Below are 27,338 nucleotides of genomic sequence, written 5' to 3' on the forward strand. Positions count from 1 at the left end.
TTAAAAGAAAAAAATCGGGTATCTAAATAAAAGTGTAGAATGGTAGCAAATGGAGTAATTTTATGTTGAACGCACTAAATTCACAAAAACATCTCTTTTGAAGCTGCACCTTCTAACAGTATAAAACACATCAAAGAAATTGAATATTCAAATCATATTGTGCATAATTATATGGTATACAAGACCAAAGTTGAATTGCCTTGATATAGTTCAGTTCGTGTCTTTCTTTTTAGATCTTTGTTATCTTTTCTTCTTAATTGTGGTGCCTTTTGATTCTTCTCAGACTTCTGATCCATTTGTTCGTACATTGTAGTTAAAAATTGTTACATCATATTTCTAATCTCTACCAAATAACTTCTGAGATTTCAGTAGTATTAATAACATGGGTACTATCTCCACACAACATACATAACCTCATTTACATTCTTGTCTCGGTATGTCATGTTCAAACTCAGAATCCAAACCAGCAAGACTGAGAAACATTATTTCGAAGTGTCTTAACGTGTTTTGGTTGTTTATATGTGTACTTTGGAACTCAATGCATCTCCAATGCAAGCCAGTGTTCAATGACAATCATTTCTGCATCTGAGCAGGTATTTTCTCTGGCAAAGTTCCTACTGTTACCATCCCATGTTGAAAATTTATGTCATCCTTTGATTAGAGCTCACCACATGCAAATAAAAATAATAACATTGCTTAATAACTGCACTTTTACCGATGACATTTCATTTTATAATTCTCAGTTGTAAGTATCATTCATCCATAAGAAAATGTAGAGATACACATCACTCCTCTTGGGCAGTGTGTATCACAATTGATGTACTCCAAAGAATTCAGCCCTCTACTATGCTAAAACACAATGGATCATAAGGTTTTGATAGTTGCTATAAAACAGCTGATTTAATTTTTGCTCGCCGTCCCAGTAGATGCAACATCCACTGAGTGTGGAAGACATGCCTCATTCTTAGGTGTCTTCAAAATGTAGGTGAAGATGAGAAAATACATTCTTAAAAAAATGAAAAAAAAAAAACAGACAGTTTCCTTAATAAATATGAGTTGACTGTACTAATTCTTTGAGGGTTCCACTTTGACCATCATTTGGCTGTAAGACACTAACAATGCATGCCAACTGCTTTGTGGGAGGTTCAGATAACTACACGCTGCTCTTCACTAATTTTCCCTTTAACTTCATCTACCCTTTTGTCTTTTCATCTTCTGTAATCCTCTTACACAGTTAAGGGATCTAATATTTTACACTCATATCCATAAAATATCAGATTTATTTTCTATGATGACATAATCCTCCTAAGTAGTCCCTGACCAGATATCTGAATGGGGCACAATTTTAGCATCAGAATATTTTGCCCTGAAGGATGCCATTATCATTAAATCAAACAACACCTCTGCATATCCTCAGGAAATACCATGGTTGTAGCTTCCCCTTGATTTCGACCATTCTTAGTACTAACAAGCAAGCCTGTGTTGGCTGATGGTGCAAGCTCAGAACCAGCAGTCATCCAGAGAGTGTAGAATTTGTAATTACTAAAATGCTTGCTGACCCTCTTCAGGAACCCCATGTTAGTCTGGCCTCTGATATGGTTGCACCTGCAGCACTGCTATGCATTTCATTGAGAAATTCAAGACACATGCTACGGTAAGGTCCCTAGTTAGTGGGAAACAATATTGTTTTGTTATTTGTGACTGTTGGAAGAAAATTATTTCTTTTGTATTTAATTGAACATTATTTTTCTTTTCTGTTCATGTATATTCCTCTAGAAAGCTGATTAACATCTGCCATGAAGCAAGTTACTGGGAGTTGATGAAATTTCCAGTTCCATCTCATATAACAAAGATATATAACAAGTGGCATGATTTGAAGATACTATATGAAAGCATAGTAACAATTGCTCAGGGCTTCAACAAGATAGTAACATGTGAGTCTTTTCTTTCTTTCTACATGGTTTGTGTTATGTATTTAATGACCAGCACTAATTTATTAAAACCAGCTCAGTACAAAGATGGAAAAAATCTATGATAATCAAAGCTAATATGTTGCTGTAATGCTATTTAGAATTTGAATCGCTGTACATCTTGTGTTGTTTCATATCATTTTCAGCTTTATCTGATTCTGAGCGGTTACTCTTCAGAGAATCAATAAAGGCATGCAATAAGAAGATTAAACCAGGACTTACATCTTTAAAGTGGAACAGTGACGTGTCTGATATGTATATTTCAGAATGTCTTACATGTATAACAGAGGTAAAATATTATGAATTATCAATGTCTCTTTGTGGTAAAATGCTTTACTAGAATTACTGCAGTATGTTTTATACTAGGATTTGTGTTGTAGTTCCACGATATGTTATTGTTCTAATTTTTCCCAACCAGATGGTACAATTGATTATTCAAAGAATCTGCTAATTAAGAAATTGAATCAATTAGAGAAATTACAAATCGAGGAATTTTACATGTAACCCAGTAATCCACTGCGGAGGTATACATTTTATCAACCATACAGTTCATCTAACCTTACCAATTTTGTATCTAACATACACTTAATGAAAATTATTGGGTGATTCAGTAGAATTGCATCACTACTTAATCTGACCCTTAAATTATTACAAAGTGAAATATACTTGCCAATTTCACTAATTATTCTTGCACCTGTCTTTCTGTATCACCACCAGACAGTAGGTCAGCAGTCTGGAGCAAGCTATCAACCAGCTAACATCTCTATGTCAGTTTGTATAATTACCGAGCAGTAACCACTTTGTCAGCATATTAGTGACAAAGTTTATATACAGTAATCATGTTAGTGCTATGTAAGTAGTGCCATAAAAGTACATGATCAGAAAAATTGTTAATTCTCATGATTTTAAACATGGCTGCAGCAGCAACTGTTAAAATTCTCCACAATAAAGGATGACAGCCAAAAACAGTTGCAGGATAAAATTTTTTATTAAAATTCTTGACCAAGGTTTCGGTACATATAAATATACCTTCATCAGAAGTAAAACTTCTAAAATTACATCATGCAATGGAGAATAATAAAAACAATTATGCCAAAGGCGTCGTCAGTAATTAAAACATCATCTCCATTTGTACAACATGTGTAATGGGCACAGGGTCAAAGCGAACAGTATTAACAGCATTACTTCACTTATGAACTTCATAAGTGAAGTAATGCTGTTAATACTGTTCATAAGTGAAGTAATGCTGTTAATACTGTTCGCTCAAAGCAAACAGTGTTAACAGCATTACTTCACTTATGAAGTTCATAAGTGAAGTAATGCTGTTAATACTGTTCGCTTTGACCCTGTGCCAATTACACATGTTGTACAAATGGAGATGATGTTTTAATTACTGACGACGCCTATGGCATAATTGTTTTTATTATTCTCCATTGCATGATGTAATTTTAGAAGTTTTACTTCTGATGAAGGTATATTTATATGTACCGAAACCTTGGTCAAGAATTTTAATAAAAAATTTTATCCTGCAACTGTTTTTGGCTGTCATCCTTTATTGTGAAAAAGATTGTTAATTCTTTTGTACTTTTGGGTCTCTCCATGAAAAGTGAAGGTTTTGCTCCTTTTTTTTAGTGACAACTCAACAAAGTTCAAGTCATCAAACCTTTGCTGTATGTAGTGTCATATTCAGGTTTATCTGTTTATTTATTTATTTATTTTCATGTTAATACTTCAATTTAAATTGTACAAATCTTATGTCTGTAACCATGGATTACCCTTTTGTGGTTGAGTTTCTGGCAGAAATTGTACTGGAGGTCACCATCACCCAAAAGGAGATATCTGTGTTTACTGGTATTGGAGGGGTAGGTTTTTTGGTTAGAGTCAGGAATCAGGCACTGTGTAATAAAAGAAATTAAAACAACAAAAAAGCCCCACAAAATACTTAGGAATGCACAGAAAAGTAAGATTAGCTTATTTCATCGGAATATTAAAGGAATGAGTAATAAGGCAGAAGAGCTTCTTGTGTGTTTGGAAAATTGAGAGCACAAAAAGATAGGCATTGTGTGTCTTTCTGAGTGTCCCATAACCACAAGGTTAGGGAAGTTAAATATAAAAGTTAACACTCTAGCATCTTAAACAGGTAGAAGTAATATGGGAAAAAGAGGAGCTGTTACATATATTAAGACAGAACCCAAATTTAAAAACGTCCAAGTTAAGTAGATTTTGAAGTGATCTGCTCATACAAGTGTGTGCTTGTGAATTAATACTAAAAAATAGCTCACTTTTAATTGTAAGTGTGTATTGATCTCCACTGGGAAATTTTGAACTGTTTATGTGGCATATGCATACCTTACAATGCTCTCTATCAGGTAGCAGCAAACAGTTCATATTCTGTGATGATTTCAATATAAATTTTCTGAAGGATTCTGATGGGAAAAATTATCAGTAAACCTTATTTGAATCCTACAATTTGATCTCAGTAATAAACTTTCCATTGCAGCTGGATGAATACAGTAAGATCATAATTGACAATGTTTCCTTTGATGAAGTTCAAAGCAAGGAAATGACTGTATACCCATTAACAAATGCCCTCTCTGATCATGACGCATGGTTAGGATATATAAGATAGTACCATACAGCATAGATTGTCCTAAGTGGAAATCATTTAGAATGATTAATTATTCCCGGACAAACATTTTTAAGAATAGAATAGAAATTTGTAATGAGCCAAATCTGATACAAAATTTAATCTATTCCTTGATAAATTCAAATTGTTATTTGAAAATAGCTTCCCACTGAAGTTAATGAGAAATGACATTAAACAGCCACGTAAAAAACCCATGGATTGCTAGAGTGATTAAAGTATCTTGTGAAACGAAAAGGGAAATGTATCTGTTGGTAAGAACAATCCAACAGTTGCTGCACACTACAAAATTACCCAAAATTATTAAAGAACTTTTTAACATGCACATTATCTCAGACATGGTTAATTCCAACAACAGATGTAAGTGTGAATAACAATAAAAAACACTCAATTCATAATGTTGGTGTTGTTGTTGTTGTTGTTGTTATGGTCTTCAGTCCTGAGACTGGTTTGATGCAGCTCTCCATGCTACTCTGTGCTGTGCAAGCTTCTTCATCTCCCAGTACCTACTGCAGCCTACATCCTTCTGAATCAGCTTAGTGTATTCATCTCTTGGTCTCCCTCTACGATTTTTACCCTCCACACTGCCCTCCAGTACGAAATTGGTGATCCCTTGATGCCTCAGAATATGTCCTACGAACCGATCCCTTCTTCTAGTCAAGTTGTGCCACAAACTCCTCTTCTCCCCAATTCTATTCAATACCTCCTCATTAGTTTTGTGATCTACCCATCTAATCTTCAGCATTCTTCTGTAGCACCACATTTCGAAAGCTTCTATTCTCTTCTTGTCTAAACTATTTATCGTCCATGTTTCACTTCCATGCATGGCTACACTCCATACAAATACTTTCAGAAACGACTTCCTGACACTTAATTCAATACTCGATGTTAACAAATTTCTCTTGTTCAGAAACGCTTTCCTTGCCATTGCCAGTTGACATTTTATATTCTCTCTACTTCGACCATCATCAGTTATTTTGCTCCCCAAATAGCAAACCTCCTTTACTACTTTAAGTGTCTCATTTCCTAATCTAATTCTCTCAGCATCACCCGACTTAATTCGACTACATTCCATTATCCTAGTTTTGCTTTTGTTGATGTTCATCTTATACCCTCCTTTCAAGACACTGTCCGTTCCGTTCAACTGCTCTTCCAAGCCTTTTGCTGTCTCTGACAGAATTACAATGTCATCGGCAAACCTCAAATTTTTTATTTCTTCTCCATGAATTTTAATACCTACTCCAAATTTTTCTTTTGTTTCCTTTACTGCTTGCTCAATATACAGATTGAATATTATCGAGGAGAGACTTCAACCCTGTCTCCCTCCCTTCCCAACCACTGCTTCCCTTTCATGTCCTTCGACTCTTATAACTGCCATCTGGTTTCTATACAAATTGTAAATAGCCTTTCGCTCCCTGTATTTAACCCCTACCACCTTCAGAATTTGAAAGAGAGTATTCCAGTCAACATTGTCAATAGCTTTCTGTAAGTCTACAAATGCTAAAAACGTAGGTTTGTCTTTCCTTAATCTTTCTTCTAAGATAAGTCGTAGGGTCAGTATTGCCTCACGTGTTCCAACATTTCTACGGAATGCAAACTGATCTTGCCTGAGGTCAGCTTCTACCAGTTTTTCCATTCATCTGTAAAGAATTAGCGTTAGTATTTTGCAGCTGTGACTTATTAAACTGATAGTTCGGTAATTTTCACATCTGTCAATACCTGCTTTCTTTGGGATTGGAATTATTATATTCTTCTTGAAGTCCGAGGGAATTTCGCCTGTCTCATACATCTTGCTCACCAGATGGTAGAGTTTTGTCAGGACTGGCTCTCCCAAGACTATCAGTAGTTCTAATGGAATGTTGTCTACTCCCGGAGCCTTGTTTCGACTCAGGTCTTTCAGTGCTCTGTCGAACTCTTCACGCAGTATCGTATCTCCCATTTCATCTTTATTTACATCCGCTTCCATTTCCATAATATTGTCCTTAAGAACATCTCTCCTGTATAGACCCTCTATATACTCCTTCCACCTTTCTGCTTTCCCTTCTTTGCTTAGAACTGGGTTTCCATCTGAGTTCTTGATATTCATGCAAGTGGTTCTCTTTTCTCCAAAGGTCTCTTGAATTTTCCTGTAGGCAATATCTATCCTACCCCTCATAAGATAAGCCTCTACATCCTTACATTTGTCCTCTAGCCATCCCTGCTTAGCCATTTTTCAATTCCTGTCGATCTCATTTTTGAGACGTTTATTCCTTTTTGCCTGCTTCATTTACTGCATTTTTGTATTTTCTCCTTTCATCAATTAAATTCAGTGTCTCTTCTGTTACCCATGGATTTCTACTAGCCCTCGTCTTTTAACCTACTTGATCCTCTGCTGCCTTCACTATTTCATCCGTCAAAGCTACCCATTCTTCTTCTACTGTATTTCTTTTCCCCATTCCTGTCAATTGTTCCCTTATGCTCTCCCTGAAACTCTGTACAACCTCTGGTTCTTTCAGTTTATCCAGGTCCCAACTCCTTAAATTCCCACCTTTTTGCTGTTTCTTATACATAATAACCATTCAAATTATAAAAATTTTAACAATTAAAAAGGCCGATAATGTTGTGGTGTTTCCAAAAGCCACCTCAGATGCAGTTGCAGTCAGGTCTAAGCAACCAACGATGATAGTGACCCCGAGTGTTTGAGATGTGCTTGTGTGTATGAGTGTGTAATGTTTCTAATGTCTGATGAAGGACTTAAAAGTCTGACAGCTGAATTTTCAAGCATTGTTTTTCATTTTGTGTATATGCAACACATCGCCTCTCATAAATACATTCTTGTTTATTACTGAAAAACTGATGTGACTTATCTACACCTACATGTGCCTGAGGCTCACCAGTTTCTAAATGAAGCAACAGGTTATTATTTTCCACATTGACCACAGAGCTGTCAGATGAAGTTCTTAATGTGTTCCTTCTCTTACCTGTTGCCACTTCTCATCTCCTTTATTGGTCTCCCTCCTTAACCTCCATAACTTTCTTGGACTTACCTAATTCAGACTGAAGGTCAGCAATGTTTCCTTCATGTTCCGCTATCTTCCTGTTTCTGCTACATATCCTACAAAGCCACTTAAGATCCTCTTTACTTCTCCCATTCCCACACTACAATAGTGATCCCAGTACAAAAAAAACTACAGCCTCTCTCATACAATACCCCAGAACTAACAATTCTACAGCAGCCAGAGACTTGTTGCTCATGATGAAATAATACTTTACTATGAAAAGTCAGTTAGACTACTGTTAACCGAGAAGCATGTTTACAAAAAATTGGCCTACATGTAACTGTGTAAACAAACTTCTTGTGCAAAGTTTATAAATCAAACAAATTCTTATAATTTACATAATGTTCCAGGAATATGAATGAAATAATGAAAGGATATATTTTACTTAGATTGATGGAAAGAGAAAAGAGCAGTTGAATGAAATTCAGTAAGTTAACTGCATTAAACTGTAAACAAAGTACGACCCTAGCCCGACTTTACGATCTTTTCGAGTTTTCTGAAAGAAAATGTAAAGAAAACTGGAACCTTTAGTAATAAGCTTGGAGTATACAAAGTTTCTAAAACTTGGCTGCACTGCATGCCAAAGCAGTCAGCTAAACACTGTCTGTACATTATTTTGTGCTAAACACATGAGCTTTCAATTATTTAATTTTAGTTCTTGTTGATGATCTTGTTGCCATAACTGGTTCTCCATTCCAGATTGAATATGACAATATTTTTAGCTCAGTGTCCTACTTATTACCCGTCAAACAGCATTACTAGGAATAGGTCTGATGAAACTGAAAAAAAGGCCACTTTAAATCTAAGCTTTGGCATTTAAATTAAATAAATAAAAACTCTTCATCAGCAGAAGGATGAGAGGCAAGAAGATAAAAGAATGATGTGCATTTGCTGAAGGGATGGAAATATTCAAAGACAGATAAAAGTTACAGGAAATTGATCAGAGGTAAGATGATCTAACAATCAAGAATGATATATTGGAGTATGGGTAAAAATGAGATGATAGTAAAAGCGGATTAAGACAAAAATGTGTGATATATATGTGGAGAAAACAAAAGGTAGAAGAAAGGTACAAAGGGAGCACAAATCCGAGATCTGTCAAGTAGCAGGAATTTTTTAATTTGGTGGCTTTATAAATCTGATTTTGAATTTTTTTTATCTTGATGGTTCACATGTTCCTGATGTATGTTTGCAGTTTCAGCTGTTTTGTATATTTGGTTTATTGTTAACAGTAGAAAAGTTTATACTTTTTTAGCGTGCTCGGCAAATTTTTGCTTTAGAAGAACATGGTTCAAATAATTTGCACTAAACTTTGCATGAAGAAAGGAATAAAGTGCAGCACAGCTTTTGAGATGTTGACTGCGGCTTCTGGCAAATGTACTATGACTGAGACAGTAGTTTACAAGTGGTACAAACATTGAGAACAGGGTCTAGAAGACATTGAAGATGACAACTGCCCTAGGTGCCCTTTCGTGTCAGTTACTGCCAACAATGGGGAAGAAGTAAAGGAAATGCTGCTGGAAAATCACTGAATCACAATCAGAGAGTTTGCTGATAATGTCAACATATTCTTTGGCTTATGCTAAGCAATTTTTTTTTATATTTTGGGCATGAAATGTGTACCACCAAATTTTGTTCTAAAATTGTCGAATTTCAACCAAAAACGATGTTACATAGACGTAGCTCAGGAATTGCTGAATGATCTAGAACTTCCAAAGAAAGTTATAACAGGTGATGAAACATGGTTATTTGGGTATGTTTTCAAAACCAAAGCCCATTCATCTCAGTGGGTTCCTGCCTTATGATCATGTGGATGATACGGAATACTAACTGGAAGTTTATGGACCAACCTGTCAATGGCAGTGCTGGAAGCAGAAATCTGGTTAAAAGACATACTTCCCACCTAGTATTATTTTTGTTTCTCTTGGTCCTTGGTGTAGCAAATTTGTATCATTGAGTCTGTCCATTTGCGAACCTTATTTCTGTATTTTGGTTTCTTAATTTTATTGACAACATTTTCTGTTCTCTTGTTTATCATGCTGTATCTTCTCTCTCTTTGTTAACTTTGTTTCCAAACTTTTCCCAAATATTATTTGCCTTTATTCAGATTTGACTGGAATATATGAGTATGCAAATAAGGATTGTATGGTTTATTTGCAAACACAAGTGAAGTTGGAGTGCCAACTGTTCAATGCAGTATTATGATAAATAACAGACTACTCTGATGAAGGTAGGGGGTTTTTCATCTTTTTTTCCTGAAAAGAGTTTCAGGCCCACTGTGGGCTGTGTTTGCCAATATCTCATTATCAAATTTAAATGAAATTATGGCCTGTTATTTCTGCTGCTATGTACATGTTCTATCATATTTTGTAGTACCTACACACAGAAAAGATGTAGAGAACAAATTAAAAAATGTGATAAAGAAAAGTCAGTCCTCTAGTCAGTCACAACATCCATTTCAGTAAACCGAATTCTTTTTTGGATTTAGATATTTAATTGATCTCCTGATTTTGGACCTGTCTTTACATTCATCACCAACTAGTTTATTTTCTCACACATTTGCTCACTTGTCATATATGTGTCTTGGTGAGATTCTGTCACTAAGCTAATCTAATCAGTCCTGTGGTGTAACATATCACTCTGGCAGAATGATATGTCACACTAATTCTGCACAGCTGACTAGTGATGGTCATGATTGTTGAAACAACACAGTAGTTTACTAGTTGAGAAAGGGAAGCTGTTTCTGTGTCTTTGTTATCCGTTTTGCATGGAACGTTTATACGAATGGATGCCATATGTCCACGAGGTGGGACGGTGATTGCAGTGTTACCATGAATTGCGGTAGATGCTTGGGGTTTGTGTAACCTCCATAAGTCAATATTCCAGTTCGGAGTAGCACAGTACATCACTGAGGAAACGCATGCACTGTGACATGCTGAATATCACCACAGAACAGAAGATCTCTAAAAAAGAACTATCAAAAATGTCATTAGTCAAATGTACGATCTCAAACTGTACGCATGAGTGATGTATTTCTGTTGCTAAATGTTGAAATATGATAAGTGATTGTACATAAAGATATAGTATCAGCATTTGGTAAAAGAAGTAGTATGTTGTATTTCTTTATAAAAGTTAAAAATTAGTGAAGTTTATCTGATTACAGAATGAACACAGCAGGAACAAAGTTAAGTGAGTTGTGCCGACTCAGTCCAAGAAGAAAAATTTTTTTTTTACAGGTACAGCAGTTCAGAACTTAGATAACAAAGTTGAATCTGAACACACATATATTAAAAGGATATCATTGCAGTCACAAGATTGATTCATGATTGGTGGTTCTCTTTCCCATTGTGAAACTGCTAATTACCCATTTACTCTCAATTTTCTTTTTCAAATACAATATAAAAAGTGAAGTGTCCTCTGCACTCTCTCATTTATTTCATTTTCTCTTGCCTCTGATTTGAACAAAGCCAAAAGTGTGATAATTTAGACCCTCTTGTTTAAAATTTGTGCATGTTATTTTAAAAGGTGCTTTACAGAATATGTCATCTCGCTTTATTAGCATGACTCATAAGACATGGGGAAATATTGATTTTAAATGAATGTGTATTTTTTATAGCTTCAAGACTTTGTTGATGATTTCAAGAAATCAAATTTGGAAATTGTAAGGATCTGTGAAAAAGTTTGTGATTCCCCGCTAATATTAATCGAGCCAATGAGATCTTTTGAATTACCAGAACTGAAAGATCATTTGAATCATTACAGGTGAGACCCCTTTTCATTCATTTTCTGTAGTTTTTTATTTTTTGATATTTTCAAGACATGTTTTGGAGGTCGTATACTTCTTCGGAATATGCTGTCAACTAGATAGGAACACATGCAACAACAGATATCTTTGTATTCTATAGTCTGTTGCACTGCACCAAGGACATCATTACTGCCTCTAAAATTTGGCTGAGAATCTGTCAGTCATTGTCAAAATGAGTCACTGTATGACTGCTTGGTTCCAATGTGTACTTATTTATTTTTTGAAACTCCAGAACCATGTGACTCAGTGGGAAGATCAAATTGCTTGTGTCACATAGATATACAGGGTGACACAGAATGAATAGTGCCAGCCATGGACAGGTGGCAGCACTGCGGGTTCATGACAGTTAGTGAGTAAACAGTCCGCCATTTCAGTAACCATGGATCAGTGGAACAGACAACAGCATGCGTTAGCCATGAAAATGTTTTATAAAAAACAGTGATAGTTTGGTAGCGGTCCAAAGGGAGTTTTGATGTTTTTATAATTTAGGACATCTGAAATCCCTAACATTCATGTTGAGCGTCAGCCTAGAGGCACAGACGTCACGATGCTGTTCCATCGAAACACGCGATAAAATGTTGGCTTAATAACTCTGAAGTGACTGGATCTGCCCTCAAGAAGAAACTAACAGACGATCAAGAAGTGTGCATCCTCCAGAGAACATTGATGTTGTTTGCAAGTCTGTTTTAGGGAGCCCACGACATTAAATTTGTAAGCAAGCAGCAGTGGTTGGAATGTCTCAGGAAGTGTTCGCAGAATTCTTCATCTTGATTTAAAATTTCATCCATACAAACTACAGATGGTGCAACAATTGAAGGACAAAGATTACCAGTTACGATTAGGATTCTGTCAACAAATGATAACAAAAATAAACAATGACAATGAATTTCTAAACAAGTTGTGGATGTCAGATGAGGCACATTTTCATCTCACAGGTTATGTGAATAAACAGAACTACCATTACTGGGCAAACGCAAATCCTAATGATGTTCATGAGTGCCCTTTGCATGCTAGTTAAAGTGTCAGTACGGTGTTTTTTTTCATCACTTTTTCGAAATGAACAGGGAAACACAATAACTGTCAATGCTGATAGTTATGGAGATGTTAAGAACTTTTGTTACACCTGCATTGAACAACTTCCCAAACATTCAAGAAGCCTGGTTTCAACAGGATGGAGTGACATCACATACTCCATGGCAATCAGTGACATATGTGCGAGAACTGTTTGGCAACCGTGTGACCTCAAGATTTGATAACATTCCCTGGCCCCCTATATCGACAGATTTATCTTTTTGTAATTTTTTCTTGTGGGGCTACCTCAAGAGTAAAGTCTACACAACTCAGTCAAGAACCCTGGATGAGTTACAACAGAGAATTTGGGATGCAGTTCACAGTATCCCAGCTGAGATGTTCCAGCAGTCAATGAGGAATCTCAACATCAAATTTCACGAATGTATTTGTACAGGAGGGTGCCATCTAAAGGATGTAATTTTTAAAAAAATGATAAATGCCATCACTGTTTCGTAAATGGCAAAGTTGTAAGGTTTCAATTTATATGAATGCAATTTCTTTCCTTCATTACTTCTAGTTTTATTGGATTGTGGAAATGTTCCCGTTTTTCTGTGTCACCCTGTACTAACACAATAGTGAAAGTCACTGATGCAATTAACATGTCAAAGATAAAATGTTGCAAGCACTAAGTATATATATAAAAAAATACAGCATTAACCAACAAACTGCATATACAGAATGTTGCATAGTTTTAATTCAAATTAGTAGCAGGTGTCAGAATGCCAGGCAGCAAATACCATAAGTAGTTGTCTCCTGCAACAAATGTTGGTTTTTGTTTAAATTTAGTCACCAATTTTAATAATACAACTGAACTTTGATATATATATATATATATATATTGGACACCTACACAAGATTGCACTGTCTGTTTGGGTAGATTAAGTACGACAGAAATTTTTTGGTATGTGAAAAACACATGATATATGTGAAAATACTTTATTAACAATGTAGAGGGTGTGGGTATGCTCTGGTGGAGGTTGGTGGTTTGGGGGTGAGTTCAAAACCATTCGGAAGTTGTATAATCCCTTTATTACAACTCAAACCCACATCAGGTGCTGCTGGAAGATGGACTTTGACCCACAGACCATGGTGGCAATGCTTTGCAGTAGTACTCGGGCCACTGTTGTGCTTAGCTTATGCTGTGTCCTGCATGGCCAATGAAAATGATGGGCTGATGACGACTTGTGCTGGCAAGGGCCCTAGTGGCTGGATGGCTAGGAGGGCCCCATTCCTGCCCTTGGGGCATCAGATGCCGGCTGGACCACATTGGCATGTGGTCCTCTTGCTATGGTGGCAGAGCAGTGACGACCTCACATTGAAGGTCGCCACTATGACAGTTGATTACGTGATAGCTCACTGCTTCGACTTATAGCCAGCCTGTCTAGATGGCCAGTATTTATTCAAACCAAAATGGGTTTGTTGTGTTGCAATTACAGAAGGCATGTATACCACTTGCCAAAGTGTCACTGGTTACAGTAACTGTCCAGGCACTGACCAGCCAGCAGATGGCAATGCCCAGTGAACACTGTGACACAGTGCTGTGTCAGAGTACTGCTGTAAGTGGTCTACTGTACAGCATCAAGCCCATCTGCTTGAAATTGTGTTGTTACGATGACTTAATCAGCCGGAAATGTACTCTGAGGACTAGGATGTTGTGTAGGTTGGGTAGGTGATGGAAGGGGTGGGATGACTCTTGGGTAGGACAGCATAGGATGTTTCCCTTTGTACAAACTATAAGCATTCTTCCAAAATCCCATAATAAATTGTGCTACAATTTCAAAGTTGTTTATACCTAGTATAGAACATTATAAAGAAACATTCTTAGTTAGTTCTTTCTGGCTTTCCGGACAAAGATCTGCAGCGGTACGAAACCCCTGTGCATTGTTCGGTGCTCAGGGTACTTGTTACTTAACTCATTGGTTGCCCATTGTCACCTTGCTGACACACAGGAGCCTCTGAAACATATGCAATAGCACAAGTACCACTCTTCTTCAAAAATAATAATATTTTCTTAACAGTTTCATTCTGAATATGCTTTGCCTGTGTGTAAGACTCCTCCTCCACATAATAAAACCTTTGCCAAAAGTTTCTGTTTCTTTGTACTTCTGAATGAATTTGAGAGCCCTATTGAAACATCTCCGTACCATACATTTTGATTCCCACTAAAAGATAAAGTTCTTTAAATCTTGAATACTGCATGTACCATTCACGTTTCATGAACCTGGATGTGACTATTAGAGCTGCCTTTGGGGAAGTACTCTTGTAGTTACAAACAGAATCTCATAGAAAGGTTAAATTTTATTAGCCAGTTTATCTGTGTTTATACTTAATTTATGGCTCCTGAGCATGATCAAGTCTCACTCCTCTCACTTTTTGCCTTTCACACTTCTTTACAAGTTGCTCGTGGATTTGTTTCAAAATCAAGGGACTTTCTGATATTTAATAAAGGACATTCCACCCACTTCAGCAATGGTTCACACTCTATCTGATTGCCTGTGCTTAAAGCTGAGAAACTGGTGATGGTGTGTAATAACTCATTCAGTATAATATCGGAAGTGTAGTACCAACGCCAGTCATCTGGTATTCCTGGTACCACAATATGTCCTACAAATCTACAGTATCAAACCCATTATCCATTCAGAAGGGTAGCTTGAAGAAAATATCTCAATATTAACAAGTTGTAACATCTTCCCATGCCAAAAATTCTCTGAGATTTTGTGCCACACATTGTGAGACATGCAAAAGTGACGACAGTTTTTCTTATACCCTCCAAGGAGGTCTGTTACTAACTACTGCCAACAAGTGTTTCTCTTATAGGGCCATCAAGATATTTAGCTTTGTTGAGGTATCATTTTACAAACTGCATTTAACCACCTTAACAAGTATTATAAGGTTACAACCTCCATAGTTCTCTCGTTATCTTTTTTGTGAGTTCCTTTTGTCCATTATTTGGCTTTGAAGGAATTCTCAAAGTCAGTACAACATATAAATTCCCACAAATTCATCGTAACCTATTGGCCACTGTGACTTCTAAATGTCTTTATCACATGCTTCTCTTTATTTTAATGACCAGGTACAGAGCCTTTAAATGCCTTAGAGAATATGGCAGGATGTTGCTCTCCAGTTAGTTTGAATGTGGGAAAGAGGTTTCTTCCTTTTTTTGGTGGGTGTGTGCGAGTGTATATCTGTCCTTTTTTCCTTTTTTCCCCCTAAGGTAAGTCTTTCCGCTCCCGGGATTGGAATGACTCCTTACCCTCTCCCTTAAAACCCAAATCCTTTCGTCTTTCCCTCTCCTTCCCTCTTTCCTGACGAGGCAACCGTTGGTTGCGAAAGCTAGAATTTTGTGTGTATGTTTGTGTTTTTTTTTTGTGTGTCTATCGACCTGCCAGCGCTTTTGTTTGGTAAGTCTCATCATCTTTCTTTTTAGATATACTTGATATCTCAAAAATTTATCTATAATGTGGACCACATTATTGTCTCTCTGGGCAGTTTTATGCAAGGATACTGGAGACTAAGGTATTGAACACCCAGGAATATAAATGTGTCCACCTTATATTGCTGGGTGGCTCGTCATTAACAGTGCATGACGTGTGTTATGTAACTGTATAGTGTGGATGGCGGTGCTGAGAGCTTGTCCACGGTAGTTTCTTGTTGTTATGGATTGTTAAGGAAATGAAAATGTGGAATATATTATAACCATCATCAACAGCCATAAACATTTATTTATGGAGGTTATGAGTGTCCCACTTGTGTTAAATTTGCCAATTTCATGACCCATTTTCTCAAGAACTACTTCATCCAACTTAATGACACTTTCGCTGGTTATTTATACGTGCTTCGTGTACTTACACTCCTCTGGTTTGGCTGAAGTATATATTCTAGAAGTTAGAATTTTTTTTTTCTGTTGTATTTTTTTGTCACATATTTTCCTTAAATGTGTGTGCATTTCACTGGAAATATACAGCCAACATCTACCATTCTAGAGGTACAGTATCACAAGGGTATTATAAATTAACTGTAAAAAAATCAAGAGTCTGTCTTCTATAGTTTCTGAGAAAATGAGTCATTTTCCTGAGAATTTTTTTTTTCAGAATTTACAATTATAAATTAATTTAAAATAAACCTCACGTTTTAATAAAGACAACAATTGAAGCATGACATTACTGTATTCTTTTATGACCTTCTACATTGTCTGCATGCATCCCCTTCTTCCTCTTCAAAAAACTGGCCTCCTTGGATGGTTTTTGGGCTGTTAGCTCTGTTTTGCTGACTTACTGCGTGTCAAGTTCCTCCAGTACAGCTTGTGTATTCCCACTAGTCTTCTCTTCCAGCTCCTCCAAGACTTTAAGTCTGCCACAGTATTACAATAATTAAGTGTGATGCCAGTGACATACACACCGAGCCTCACTGTGTGGAACCCCATAAACATATTTTTAGGTTCTCTTGTCCAAAGTACATTGTTGAATGACTCATTTCATATTTTGGAGATGCTGTGATGTGATACGCACAACAAAAAGATTCACACAATTATAGCTTTCAGCCATTAAGGCCTTTGTCATCAGTAGACACATATAAACACACGCACACACACACACACACACACACACACACGCAAACGCAACTTGCACACACATCTGCAGTCTCAGAGAGATGAAACTACATTCCACCCTGGATTTTCCATTGTTTGATCATTTCATATTTTGTGTTTTTCCTGTCAGACATTTCTTCAATAGACCTGGATTTTCCAAGCTATATAAACTCTTGTAGACTCAGGCAAAGAGTTCTCATGGGTAAACTTTTCAAAAGTTACAGGTGATTCAGTTTTTTTGTGGTTACATCACTCACCTGAATGAGGGTTGTGGACAGGCTAGTCTTCTGTTCATATTTTATGGAGAAAGGTTGCCTACACAGCCTTTTTCATCTCATATAGGTTATTTTACTTGACTTTTTATGGCTTGACCATAGTATTCTGGCAGTTGATTGATGGTATTGTCTAGTAGTTGACTTCTGATTGTCTTGCCATCAGACAACGGTTTCTTTAACAGCTCTGCTTCCTCTGTTGTACCAAGAATATCACATGCACAATGTAAACAGGAATCACAACTGTTATGCCAGTCCTACTAACTTACTCAGCAATGTCTCCATTAGAATTTAAATAATACCACAGCCTTCTCTACCTTATAGGTATAGAGATATTAATTTTTAATTGACCAATGGTTTATTATATCCCAAAATAATGTGCTATACAACTAAACCAAATTGTACCCTAAATTAACAAGCAAATTCCAAATAATGTTTCTGCATAAAAAACAAAAATTAAAATTTTCTATTGGCCATTAACACAAAATCAGTTTTCTGTAACAACAGAAGAAAATGAAGACTTTGCTAGCTTCCAAAAGAAGTTCTTTGATGAGCTAGAGTCCAGTAACACACACACACACACACACACACACACACACACACACACACCCTATGCACCTACATTGAACCATCTGGGGACACAATGCCACGGTTGCGCTCGGCAAGTGGACTGGGGAGGGGGTTGTGTTCGGTCAGGTGAGTGGAGGGAGAAAGAGTTGGGAAGCAGAAGGATGTTTGGGGATGAGTATCTTGGCAGCTTGGAGGGAGGCAGCGGATGTGTGGGATAGGAATGCGGGAGGAAGGAGTGGCAGCTGCACAGGATAGGCATGTGAAACACAGGTATGGGAGCTGAAGTGGTGCCATCTTGATCCTTCCCTTCATCTCCAGCTTTTCTGGACTACCGAGGTGGAAGTGGTCCTTGTAACATATCCTTTGCTTCTGTAACCGCTCTGACCTCAATCTCCACAAACTCACAGTCTCCAAACCTATACCCAACAGTTGCCCCTCCCTCCTCACACCCTATACCCAACATTTCCCCTCCCTCCCTCTCAGTCGTGTCACTTTCTCCCAGTTCAAACTTCCACAGAGTTTCATCATGCACTGCCCCTCACTGGCTCCAGTATTTGAGTGTCACCTGCCTAGCCCATGTACCTGCCACCCCTCCCTCTCACATTCCTAATCTGCACATTTGCTGCCTCCTTCCAAGTCACTGGCTACCCATCCCCAAACCCTTCTTCTGCTTACCATCTCTTCTTTCACCCAACTTGTCTGACACACCCCAATCCAGCAATCCACCTGCTGAACTGCAACCTTGGCACTGTGTCTCTAGCTGGCAGAATGTACATGCATGTATGTGTGTGTGTGTGTGTGTGTGTGTGTGTGTGTGTACTCTAGCTTGTCAAAGCTAGAAAAGTTTTCATTTTCCCTTGTGTGTGCCTCTCAATGACAAATATTTACATAATTGTGCCAGAACTTTCCTATGTACACCAAGAAAAAGTAATAGTGTGATGTACACATACAGACAAACGAATGATTACAATTTCAGAAAATTTGTGTGATTTCTTCAAGAGAAAGAGCTTCACAAATTGAATGAGTCGTGACAAGTTGGCCTACCTCTGGCCCTTATGCAAGCAGTTATTTGGCTTGGAATTGATTGATGGAGTTGTTTGATGTCCTTCTGAGGGATATTGTGCTAAATTCTGGCCAATAGGTGCATTAGACCGTCAAAATCTTGAGCTGGTTGGAGGGCCCTGCCCATAATGCTCAAAATATTTTCAATTGGGGAGAGATATGGAGACCTTGTTTGCCAATGTAGGGTTTGGCAAACATGAAGATGAACAGTAGAGTCTCTTGCTGTGTGCGAGCAGGTGTTACCTTGTTCAAATGTAAGCTCAGGAAGGCCTGCCATGAAGGGCAACAAAATGGGTTGTAGAATATCATTGATGTACCACTGTGCTGTAAGATTGCCATGGGTGACAACCAAAAGGGTCATGATATGAAAAGGAATGGCACCGCAGACCCTCACTCCTGACTGTCCGGCCATATGGTGGGTGACAGTCAGGTTGGTATCCAATCGCTGTCCAGGGTGTCTCCAGACATTGCTGGCCATTGCAGCTCAGTTCTAAATGGGACTCATCCCTGAAGACACTTTCTCTCCAGTCAATGAGCTTCCAGGCTAGAGACATGTCTGGAGATGCCCTGGACAGCGATGGGATACCAAGCTGACTGTTGCCTGCCATACTACCCAACAACCAGGAGTGATGGTCTGGGGTATCATTCCATTTCATAGCAGGACCCCTTTGGTTGTCATCCATGGCACCCTTATAGCACTGAGGTGCATTGACAATATTCTATGCCCTGTTTTGTTGCCCTTCATGGCAAGCCATCCTGTGCCTACATTTCAGCAAGGTAATGCCTGCCCGCCTGTGGCGAGAGCTTCTACTTCTTGTAATCATTCTTGCCAAACCTTTCCTTGGCCGTCAAGGTCACTGGATCTCTCCCCAATTGAGAATGTTTGGAGCATTATGGGCAGGAAGCTCCAACCAGTTTGAGATTTTGACAATCTTAATTAATCGCCAATTGCACAGAATTAGGCACAATGTCCCTCAGGATGCATAAGGGCCAGATGTGGACCAACACATTACTGACATGCTCAATGTGTGAAGCTCTTTCTCTCGAATAAATCACCCAATTTTTCCGAAATTCTTATCATTTATGCGTCTTTACCTGTACATTACATCTACCTATTTGCATCCAATTCTGATAATTCCTTCCTTTATTTTTGCATTTTTTTCTTACAATGTATTTTTCTGTAACAAAAATTTTAACTGTCCATTAGTCCATAAAACCAAATAATAATAGTTTCTGATTTAAGTAAATATAAATCCAAGCAAGCCTACTTCATTGTTCTTGCATAGTACATTCATAATATTAAACACAAATAAGACTCACAGTGGTGAAAACCATATGATCATTAAATAGAACCACTGTAATAAGGTCTACCTTCTTATGGAGTGCAGATAATAGGCATGCAGTAAATTGAAAAGCATGACAGTCACTTTCTAAATACAAATCCATTTCCATTCCAGTTGAACAGCAGTGGTGCTCCTGAATCACTTTGTAGTAGCAGATTCAATTAATAGCAGCTATCGAAGGAAGACCTGAGGGCAGGCCAGCCAGTTCACAGCCTTGTATTGACCCATTATAGAGTTTCATGTGACCAGTCCATGATATGAGCAGATGCCCTTCAGCATATCCTCTCTTCTCGCTATCCGCCAGGCCTCAATCTCCGCTAATTTCTAATTTCAATCTGCCGCTGCTCATACCTCACCTGTCTTTCAACATCATCTTTGCCTCTGTACTTCCGTCCCGACTGACATCTCTGCCCAAACTCTTTGCCTTTACAAATGTCTGCTTGTGTCTGTGTATGTGCGGATGGATATGTGTGTGTGTGCGAGTGTATACCTGTCCTTTTTTCCCCCTAAGGTAAGTCTTTCCGCTCCCGGGATTGGAATGACTCCTTACCCTCTCCCTTAAAACCCACATCCTTTTGTCTTTCCTTCTCCTTCCCTCTTTCCTGACGAGGCAACTGTTGGTTGCGAAAGCTAGAATTTTGTGTGTATGTTTGTGTTTGTTTGTGTGTCTATCAACCTGCCAGCGCTTTTGTTTGGTAAGTCTCATCATCTTTGTTTTTAGATATATATGATGCTGAGACGCTCTTGTGGTCATTTGAGATAAAAATAATAACCAACATATGAACAAGTTTATGGAACTAATAAAATAACGTAAAGTTGAAAGAATAACTGGGGAAAGAAGGGGAAAGGATGAAAACAGTAGACTAAAGTAAGCAAACAGCATAGCCACCGGAATGCAGCATAGGTGAGAAGTCGGAGGAACTTAACCGCCAGAGGGCCTGACGTACCCTGCAACATGCTGTTCTAAGAAAGGTATAATAAAATATTGTAACATTTACTTCATAAGGTTATCTTGCCAATCAAATGTATTACATAAACATGGAAGGGAGAATCAAAAGTGAGAGTAAAATATGTGCAATGATGTTAAGTTGATTTTTGTGTGTATTTTGTCATGATGCCTCTAAGACTTTATTACATTAGGACATGTTATAAAACCAGTATGCCTCATCACATTTTAAGCACCTCCAAGAAAGTGATAAGTTGTCATTGTTGCATATTTTGTTGTTCTATGACATAATCTTTTCACTAGTTGTATTTCATTTCCCATGTTTCGCTGCAGATCTGAAGACAGTCATTGCTGACTGAAACTGGCAGTCTAAGGACCACAGGTTTTGTGATCATTGGTTGAAATAAAAGAAATTCATTCTACACCTCCTTTCTTAATCTACAACCATGTTGCAGCTTGTGACACAGTGATGAATTACTGAGGGCAGTAATAATCAAGCTTTATATTCTATGGGCTGAAACAAAGCGAAGTCTCAGTTCACACCTTATATTATCTTCTATTACTCCTCTTTGTGTTTTATTTCATTGCTTGTCATTTCTTTACAGTCTGTTTGCTTCTAGCCATCACATCATTTGGCTGCAGAATACGTGTTACCATGTTCTAGCCTTCATTGTGTCAAAGCAAAAATTGGCTTATATTAAGTGTACATAAATATTTACACCTATTACTTCATTTCATTGTTCACTATGTGAAATGTAATCCATGAAGTGAATAGTGGATGTCAAATGAAAAAATTGAAGCTACAGTGAATTTTTGAAGTCTTGTTAAATGAAATAATGTGCATGTGAGATGGATGATGCTAACCCTTCCTTCTGCCATACTCAAGGCTATTATGTGATGTCAGCATGATATTAATTTATGATTAATGTCTCCACTTGATAACTAATAACTATTTATGTGCTTTTCAGGGATGGTGTAATTCAAGTTATCAGCAGTTATTATCAAGAAATAATGCAGTATCTAAAGATTGTGTATGAGGGATTTGGTGAGCACATTGAAATGGTGAGGCATGTTATGTTGCAGAGTAAGCTGGGCAAACAGTTTCTGTGCATACTACTTAATTAATCTATAGAAGTTAATTTCTAATAATGAGTAACAAATTTTCCCTTTTTTAGGTTTTAATGATTATTTTATGTAATGTTTGTAGCTCAAGAATTATTTATACCCATTGAATAGAGCTAAACATTAATTAATTTAAATGGGTAATGTTGTTCATTCTACTTTCAGTAATTGATGATTTTGTACAAAATACATATATCTTCTGGCAGTGTAAACAATAGTGGTATAAAAAGGGAAATTCATTTCAAAAATTTACTAAATTTACAACTTACCTTCAGGATGTGTTACAGTCAATGAACATGTATAAAATAAATAATGACACTACTCCTAGCTTTCAAAACTACAGGTTCGTTACGGTAGAATACAAGAAATAAATGGTAGATATTTTGCAAGGATGTGTTTGGAGACAGGTTACTCAGAGGAAAGTTTGAGAAGGATCCATCTTGCGTGCATACGATAAAAGGCAAAGATGAATAAAAAGGCTTCAGACAATAGAAGCACACCAGTAAGTACTGTGCCTGTCACATCAAAGACAGTTCAGAGTGATAGAGGAAGAAGTAAAAATCCGTATAAACAAAATGAAAATAGCAAGTGGAGAGAATAAGATAAACGTAAGCTGAAGTCAAAAGAAAATGAAACACATGAAAAAAACATAAGTAAACCATTTCTTAGTTCAAAAGTACACGCTGTAACTGGGTACCTCTTTAGATGCTAGTCAATTGTCAGGATGAGCATTACTGTAAGGGCATTTGATTCTAAAGCGTTATGACAGGGTGAAAAACACTAAATAAATTTCTTTTTCTCTCTTAACATGTGGGCAGGGAGGGTTCTTCCTTGGCTCGGATATGAGGTAGAATGAAACAGCATTTTTACATAAGATAACTTTTATTGAAAGTTTTCTACAACGGTTTCCTTACTGTATTGTTCTGGCTGGGAGAGCAGTAGCTGTGTCGTTTGCGAAGCCTTCTGCTTGCGTGAGCGGTGGCGTCTGATAACGCGTGGCGGGGTGTATCTCGTGTCGCTGTCTCACCCAGTTGACTGGAGATGCGCCTTGTGAGATGGCCCGTTTAATTATCGAGAACGAAGTCATGAATCGGATGGTGATACCTTGGATGTGGCATCCCATTGTTTCTCTTCTCTAAGCGGCCACATCTGTCCATGTTGTGCGTCGGCCAATGGAGCAGCGCGGCGAGGGAAGGCCAGTGTCCCAGACTCGAACAACTGACTCCAGCTTGCCAGTCTTTGGCTGTCAGATCTTCATCACCAGCTCACAGGTGACTCCTTCCCATCCTCATGAGTCACCCGGGTACGTAAAAATCAGTCTTCAAATACCTTTTAACTTCTGTCTTCTGGCGGCGAGGCTGCTGCTTGCTATTCCATTACAGCAGCAGACTTGGTGCTTCTGTGTACGATGTAGTCTCTTCCTGCATGACGGTCTTCAGCTCTGAAACTGAACTGAAAACTACTACCGTCGGGCCCACTGCATCTCGTGTATTTATTCACTTCAGTTCACTGGAGGTGAACGACTTCACGGTCATTGCCTCTTCTGTCACGTTGAAAAGCTTCTCGAAGAATCTTCTTTACCTCAGTCATTGGCTCTTGGAATATAGGCGAGGGCCTTTGATCACATGTGACAGTTGAGAAACACGTGAGCCGGTCATTGCCTCTTCTGTCACGTTGAAAAGCTTCTTAAAGAATCTTCTTAAGGTCGGTCATTGGTTCTTGGAATGTAGGCGAGGACCTTTGATCACGTGTGACAGTTGAGAAACACGTGAGCCGGTCGGGCAATGCCCTGACGGCTGAATCGACAGCTTCCGCTTATGTGGGGAGGGCAATGGCTTCTCCTGGACGTGCTAATTTCACGGTCATTGCCTCTTCTGCTCTGCCCGCTGTGTGCCAGTGTGTAATTCTTCTAAACTAAACTAAGTTTTTCATTTATTTTCTACTTCACTTCACATTGATTTCACTAATTTATTTACCTATCTTAAGTACCACTCAACAATGACATAACTGTTAATACATCTATCGCCCTGTGAGACAAGACAGTCAATGCCGCTACTGAAAAATGTTTGTGGTCGCTTACGGAGTCATGATTGTACCCATGCGTGTACCTCTTTGTCCAAAGCAAATGAACTCTAATAATGTGGAAATCACATTGGGAGAGATCGGTACTGTATGAAGGATGTGTAAGAGCTCCACAGTAAAACTTCTGCAGTGCAGTCAAAAAATTTTGTCAACATGTGGACCGTCACTATCTTGAAAGAGAATGATGCTGCCCATCAACTTTCCTGGGAATTTGGACTTGATGGAATGCTTTAATTTTTGCAAAGTGTCCATGTATCATTGTGGATTAGTTGTGGTGCAGTAATTGATGATTTTGTATAAAATACATGTATCTTCTGGAAATATAAACATGGTGGTATAAAAAGGGAAATTCATTTCAAAAACATTGGGGCCATGCATACATGGTCATCATGACTTTTCCGGAGCTGACTTACATTACTTTGGATTTATTGTTGAGGGTGAATCCTTGTATTTCCATTGTTGGCTCTGATGCTTGCTGTCTGTGTCAAAATGGTGGCACCATGTTTCATCTCCCATGAGAATAAGGAATGGGAAATGATATTCTTCGTCATGATATTACTCCAGTTGCCACAGTGATGTCAACTTCTGTTCAGATTCTGTTCCTCTGTCAGGCGGTGGTAAACCCACTTCACAAAGATTTTCTGGAACTTCTAATGCTCTGTCATGATGGCATGAGCAGTACTGTGACTGATGTCCAACATGAGCCAAATGTCTTCCACCATTGGTGATTTCTTATGGCAGCATCCACAGCAGCAATGATAGAAGGTGTAATGACAATATGAGCCTGTCCTGCCATTCAGTGACATCCAACCTTTTTGAAATTGTTTATTCCACACAAACACATGCACATTTAATGTATTTGTTGCAGTGATTTGAGAATTTCTGTGTAAATCCTAGAACCACTCATCCTTTTACCGTCTCGAACACGTGATATTCTGGATTTTAGTGTGGGATGGTAGATTCCTACCTACTGCGTGTCACATGTTTGTGTGTGCAGGTTTAAAATCAGTTGCAGGAAGAAAGTAGATGCAGCAGTCGGACGACACTGACGAGTACCTGTTGGGCAATCCATAGATGTTTTAGTGAGTGTGTAAGGATGAACCATGGAGTTTATGCGCAGCTCTGAGCTTATTGTGTCATTGACTTTTGTTAGTAAAACAAGAACAGTTGAAAAAGTACTCTTGTAGACCCTTGACGCAACCTTGTTAGAGGCAAAACCAATTTTATGATTCATGTTAAGAAAGGTCATGGTATCTGAGCCAACTTTCTTTTAACTGTAACCCAGTTTGTTACTAAAGTCTGACTGTATGAGAGACTTGCAGGAAGTTACAAATTCATGTGGAAAGTGAAATTTTTATTGTTTATGGAGATCAAATATGTCATTAGTTGACGAAAAGTAAAGTTTGTATGTCTGCTTGTTCCATAAGTAGAAAGAGTCTAAAAATTCCTGTACCTAGCGGTATTCGATGGATAAGAAGTCAAGAGGGTTTCCAGCAGCTGGCTATTCAATAAAGAGGAGTGGCTTTAAATTCCAAGTAAGTCATCTTGTAAAGAAGTGGAAGGTGATTTGGGGGAATAAGCCAATATAACCCAGATTCACACTCACACTTTAATTCGTCAGAACATTAGATTGTTTGCTGTACACAGCAGACTTTTGGGCATCAATTTCACTTCCTAACACTACTACAGTCAAAAACTGTACTACACCTTGCTGGTCATCTTTCAGGGCATTCATAGTGAAGTTGGATGCACACATGACAAGTTGACCTCAAGTTGAGCATGTCTAACAGACAAATGGCACAGCAATGAACCTTCGCACTGTTTCTTTCTGATTTCCAATGGAGGACACTTCTTACCGAAGTCCATATACTCATTATATATTCTGTCTCATTTTCATTTGTCTGCCTCTTATAATTTATTGTTAACAGATTAAAGGGTAGAATGTAAGGGGAAGAGAAACAGAAAATATCTAAACATTCTGAGAAGCAACAGTGGGAAGAAAGTGAGTGGTAAAGGTGGGTCTGATATATGTAGTATTCAGGAGTATGGCAGCATGAAAAGATATGTTGAAGAGCAAGTTAGCAGTTCCAGGCTACAGGGGAACTGGTTGTAATTGGGAATTTCTTAAGTACTGTTGGAGAGTGTACTCATCAACTGGTACTGCATTTCTCAAAGACAGGCAGTTTGTCTTTGTCCACAGGTGTGGTCCGCCAATTTGATGATCATTTTTATGTAGAAAGCTCTACAGTGATGACACACTAGCTGGTAAATGATTTGAGTAGTTTTGCACTTCATCATCCAGACCCAACTCACTTAATATGTAGCAGGCTTCAAATTGTACCTGTTTGCGGACCAGTTCTAACATGAATCCTAAAGTGATTACCCCCTCCTCCGATAACCATTGTCTGCAGGCATTCAAGAAAATCCTCTCTTCCAGCATCACCTGCATATTCTTCCTGAGAAACATATCCAAAACAGTATTTTTTTATGGCAGTGATGTCCCATGACATCTATGATATTTAAATAGACCAATAAATATTCCACTGCGGTGATACTTGACCAAGGTGACTATGTGGCAGTGGGGGTGCCTTGTGTCTGTCCCAAAACACTTTACCAGTGTAGAATTGAAATTTAATTTATGACTTTCCTTTAATTTTTAATCTTTATGCTTATTTATTATCTTTCTATCACATAGTATATACCGTTTTTAAAAACAAAGATGATGTGACTTACCAAATGAAAGTGCTGGCAGGTCGACAGACACACAAACAAACACAAACATACACACAAAATTCAAGCTTTCGCAACCAACGGTTGCCTCGTCA

The 27,338-nt window shown here is 38.0% G+C and overlaps 1 protein-coding gene across 1 annotated transcript in view; it reads left to right on the top strand.

Moving 5' to 3' along the window:
- Nucleotides 1–27,338, top strand: part of LOC126092664 (dynein axonemal heavy chain 2) — a 994,477-nt gene that overhangs the window by 185,868 nt on the left and 781,271 nt on the right. The window contains exons 16-19 of the mRNA XM_049908386.1: nucleotides 1,777–1,934; nucleotides 2,117–2,259; nucleotides 11,269–11,414; nucleotides 22,278–22,371. Of these exons, the coding sequence (XP_049764343.1) occupies nucleotides 1,777–1,934; nucleotides 2,117–2,259; nucleotides 11,269–11,414; nucleotides 22,278–22,371 (541 nt within the window). The remainder of the gene's footprint in view (nucleotides 1–1,776; nucleotides 1,935–2,116; nucleotides 2,260–11,268; nucleotides 11,415–22,277; nucleotides 22,372–27,338) is intronic.

The sequence above is a fragment of the Schistocerca cancellata genome, chromosome 7 (assembly GCF_023864275.1).
Source record: "Schistocerca cancellata isolate TAMUIC-IGC-003103 chromosome 7, iqSchCanc2.1, whole genome shotgun sequence".
Taxonomy (NCBI): domain Eukaryota; kingdom Metazoa; phylum Arthropoda; class Insecta; order Orthoptera; family Acrididae; genus Schistocerca; species Schistocerca cancellata.